The sequence below is a fragment of the Apis dorsata genome, unplaced genomic scaffold (genome assembly GCF_000469605.1).
Source record: "Apis dorsata unplaced genomic scaffold, Apis dorsata 1.3 scaffold_256, whole genome shotgun sequence".
In the NCBI taxonomy this organism is placed as follows: Eukaryota; Metazoa; Arthropoda; class Insecta; order Hymenoptera; family Apidae; genus Apis; species Apis dorsata.
Window position 1 is genome coordinate 591,072 of NW_006263534.1, and position 4,186 is coordinate 595,257.

At 40.5% G+C, this 4,186-nt stretch overlaps 1 protein-coding gene across 5 annotated transcripts in view; it reads left to right on the top strand.

Moving 5' to 3' along the window:
- Positions 1-4,186, top strand: part of LOC102674744 (monocarboxylate transporter 10-like) — a 76,767-nt gene that overhangs the window by 18,071 nt on the left and 54,510 nt on the right. For all 5 annotated transcript variants that reach the window (XM_031510700.1, XM_006616242.2, XM_006616243.2 and 2 more), the window contains exons 4-5: positions 789-911; positions 1,069-1,236. In XM_031510700.1, the coding sequence (XP_031366560.1) occupies positions 789-911; positions 1,069-1,236 (291 nt within the window). The remainder of the gene's footprint in view (positions 1-788; positions 912-1,068; positions 1,237-4,186) is intronic.

Here is a 4,186-nt window from a genome sequence, read left to right on the forward strand (position 1 = left end):
ATTACTTTTTTTTTAAGGATTAATAAGGAGCAATAATTGTCGTAAATTTTAGAAATTTACGACGACAGGATTGAAACGGTAATATTGCGCTAATAAATTCGAAGATTTAAAGACGTGGATTCCGGAAGCGACTATTCAAGCTTATAGGATTCGCCGGTGATAATTTCGCGAATACAAGACTAGGTGGCGATAACTCTAGGATCACGGAGTATGGTAATGACACTCGTGGGGTCGTACAAATGGATAATGCTAATTTTCAGAGCTTAACACTGCCAATTATATGGCGCCAAGATTTAATGCTAATTATTCCACATATATATATTTATCCAAATTCTAAATATAAATTCGAGTTTCATCATCAGAGCCAAAACAAGACGCAAATCTTTCTTCTCATACTCGTACTTGCTTAAATTTTTATTAACGTTAAACTCTCGTAAGTTCGAGAGTTTAAAACTATACACCAGGATTAAATTCGAACAATTCGAGCGTTTATCTCGCGTCCTCAACGCATTTACAGAAAAACGGTGTGTTATCTTTATACGGCTTAAGGAGTATAAAAACGGACGCGAATTGATCACATCTGCGACCCGTTCACCGATGTAATTAAATCCTGCAAACATATCGTCGAATCGTGTAAAAACAGAGGTGACGAGTTAATCCGCGCCTGCTCTTCTTATTTATTTTCCATCCAAACGACGAAGGATTGGAAAAATCTTTATCATCGTTCATCCATCGTATCGATTATTTTTTTATTTTAATATTTTTTCTTTTTCTTATTTGATTTACAGATACTCGAATGCGTTATATGGACACGGAGGGGAGTATGCACGATGGCATGATGGGGAACAACAATTGGGTGCTCGGTGATCTGAGAAGCCTTCATCGTTGCGTGCCAACCTTTCGTCGTCCAGGTAAACGAATATTTCTTCGATAAAAAAAATTTGATCCCAATAATTGTGATAAATCGCAGTTCAAATCCAATATTTCGATATGGTGGAAAAGTATAAGTTGACAATAAACGGAAGGAGGAAGGATAATAATAAAGATGGCTAATCTTCTTCCCCTCAGGCATAGACGGTATGCGAACGCATTTCTATCCAGAGGGTGGCTGGGGGTGGTTGGTCTGCGCAGCTGGGTTCCTCGCCCTGTTGCTCACTACCGGAATGCAGCTCGCTTTCGGGCTTCTTCACGTTCACGCCGTGAGACGATTCGGCGAGGAACATCTCATGGATCTTGGTATGTTTTTCATATGTTACGCGCTTTCTCCAGTCGCGATTTTTTTCTCCTTTTCTCTCCATCTCTGTGATACATGGTACGTAATTTTCTGATATTGATCATTGATGAAATCATTCGAAGAAAATTATGTACTTTGAACTCCTTTGCCTTATAACGACATATTAGATTTCTAATCGAAAAGATATCGAATTTTATTCTTTATTCAAAAATATTCTGAATATTTTCTCTTTACTTTAATTTTACTTTAATGGATAATTTTTGAATAAAATTATCTCGTCTAGATTGTAAGGCAAAGGGTTAATCATCGAAGAAATTAAAAAGAGAAAAAGAAAAGTCTATTTTACGATCCAATAGCTGCCCTCGTTGACTTTTTGCGATGAAATAAGAGATAAGAGAAACGTGTTTCAACGACGCTTGAACCTTCAAATCTTTCCCTCTCGACGGGCGGAGAAATAAGTCTAATTAGCGCGAAGAATCTCTACTACAAACTCTTTCACCCTTTTTTTATTTTTTTTTTTACCCCAAATCGTCCCCACTATTCCATCTTTTTTTTATGGGGCACGAGCACTTCACTTGTAATTGAAACGCAAGCACACTTATAATTAAAATGGTTTCGAGAAGTAAGCCAGCTCACGGCGAGAGGAGGAGCATTTGCTTTGAAGCAAACGAGCGGGGAACCGCGATTTACTTACTTTCTCGTCAAAGATTCATACGCAGCGACAAGGGTTAAGCGCTATCCCTTCGCGGGATTGATACCACGATTCCTCCCTAATCGCATGAAATTTTCATTCCCTTTCCTCGAATCGATATCCTCTCGATTTCGATCGCGGAATCAATTGGCGAAATTGATTTTTCATTCGTTCAATACCTCATCTGGTTAATTAATTACATACGTTGAAGTTATATACGGGAAAATGGTTTTTTAATTCGAAGATGTGTATTATTCCCGAACGTTGCATCACGGTTTCCATTTAATCGGATTATTTGCATCAAAATTTTTATTTCATCCGTAAATCCGATTCAGACGATCATTCGAGATTTTCAAACCTTTTAATTAGAAAGGAACTGTCTACCGCTATTTTTGAAAAATTAAAATACCACCTCGTTCCAAAATCTCAAACGAAAATAATTTTCTTCCTCTTCTTCTCAACGAAATCATTTTGCATCCTCGCTTCGCCCCATTTCGCGCGAATATAATTCTCGATTCGTCCCATTTGAAAAGAAATTCAAAGATATCGAATCATTCCCCTGAATCGTAAACTGTGTACCGCGTTTGTCGTCTCGCGAATGAATTATTTGGCGGAGACAGGAGCGCGAGACAAAAGCAGCCGTCGTCCCATTGGCCGACCGGCCGAGATCCCCCGAGTTTCCCCAGGGATTTCGAGCGTGTCTTACGAACACCGGTGAGAAAGGATCTTTCTTCCGAATATTTCAAACGTAAGTCCTCCCCGCCCCACCGAAAAACGAAAACCTCCTCCCGCGGAGGATTTATTCTCTCGCCGAATCCTCCCTCTCTCTTCTTCGTTTTTTATTTAATAATGACAACCGAGTTGAATTTAAAATAATTCTTTCCCACTTGTTCTTTCCTTGCCGAGGGAAAGTCTCGAGGAAAAGGTAATCAAGGAGGAAAGAGGAGAACACTTCAGGTGAATTTCGTAGTTCGTTTTCGTGGAATTGGATCGAAGGAATTTCTTTTTTTTTTTTTCCTTTTTCTTTTTCGTTTTTTCGAGAAAGGTTGATGAGAACTGAAGGTGTCGAGAATTTTATATAGTTTGGAGAGGAAGTTTCGTTAGGGTGTTGGCGAGGAAAGATGATTGTTTCGCGTAAGTTTCCATCTTTTGGTGGAAGGGAAGTGTCTTTTATTGCAGTTTTGCTCGTGAATTGTTTAAATATATATTATATATTTTTTGAAATAGTAAGAACGATTCTGAACTTTTATAACTTGCCTCGACGAGTATCAATTTTCGAATCTATCCTCTCCCTCACCGCATTTAAAAAAATCCAAGAAAATTCGCACTTCGTACACTTTCCATCCCCCATCCCAAAAATTATCGAAGTAATATTCTTCGAATTCATCGAATTCTTCACCTCCAAACTATTTCCAAAAATAGCAACTTCCCCCCTCTAATTAACCATCTAATCTAAAAATCAACTAACTAGCTCACTCTCGTATCCTAAACCACTCAACCTATTTTTCTTAATTAACATCCATCCCCCTCTTCACAGCACAAATATCCCTCCAAGAGATCGTAACTCGAACCAGGCCGTGTATTACACAATTTAAACTGCTGTTACCGCATAATGTACCCATTAACCCTTCCCTTTGGCTGCTATCCCACCCCCGAGGGTCGAGGAGAGGGGATATTAAGGTCGGTCGTTAAAAAGTGGCCCCTGACAAACTTCGAGAGGCCGAGATCACCTAAGGGAGAGAAGGAAAGGAGCTTCTTTTCCGGCCGACGACGACAACGTGAAATACGGAAGTCCCTCGATAGGTCGAGGGTTTATTTAAGGGTTAAGGGCGGAGAAATAACGGTCGCCGAGGGGGCCCCACGCTCGAAAAGGAAAAAGATTCGACGGTGGTGGGGAAAATTGCGTCGGCGACGGGTTGATAGATAAAGGCGGCCGGGCTTATCCGTTGACCTACTCCACTTAGTTATCTGGTGTACATGATAGGCGGCGGCCAAGGGTTGAAAAGTTGGATCGATCGATCGATGGGGATCGATTGGGTATTATTTATCGGGCGGTGGTTTTCCGCATCCGTGGTAATTTATGGCCGCCGCAAAAATTACAGTATATTTCAATGCACACCGGCGGACGCTTAATACAACGTGACGCCTCCGCCTCGATCAATCTTCCGTGAGGCTGTGGCTCGAGGATTGTTTCGTAGCATATGGTGTGAGCCAGTGTGGAATTCCGATTCGTACGATATGTTGAGCTGGATTTGGATAAG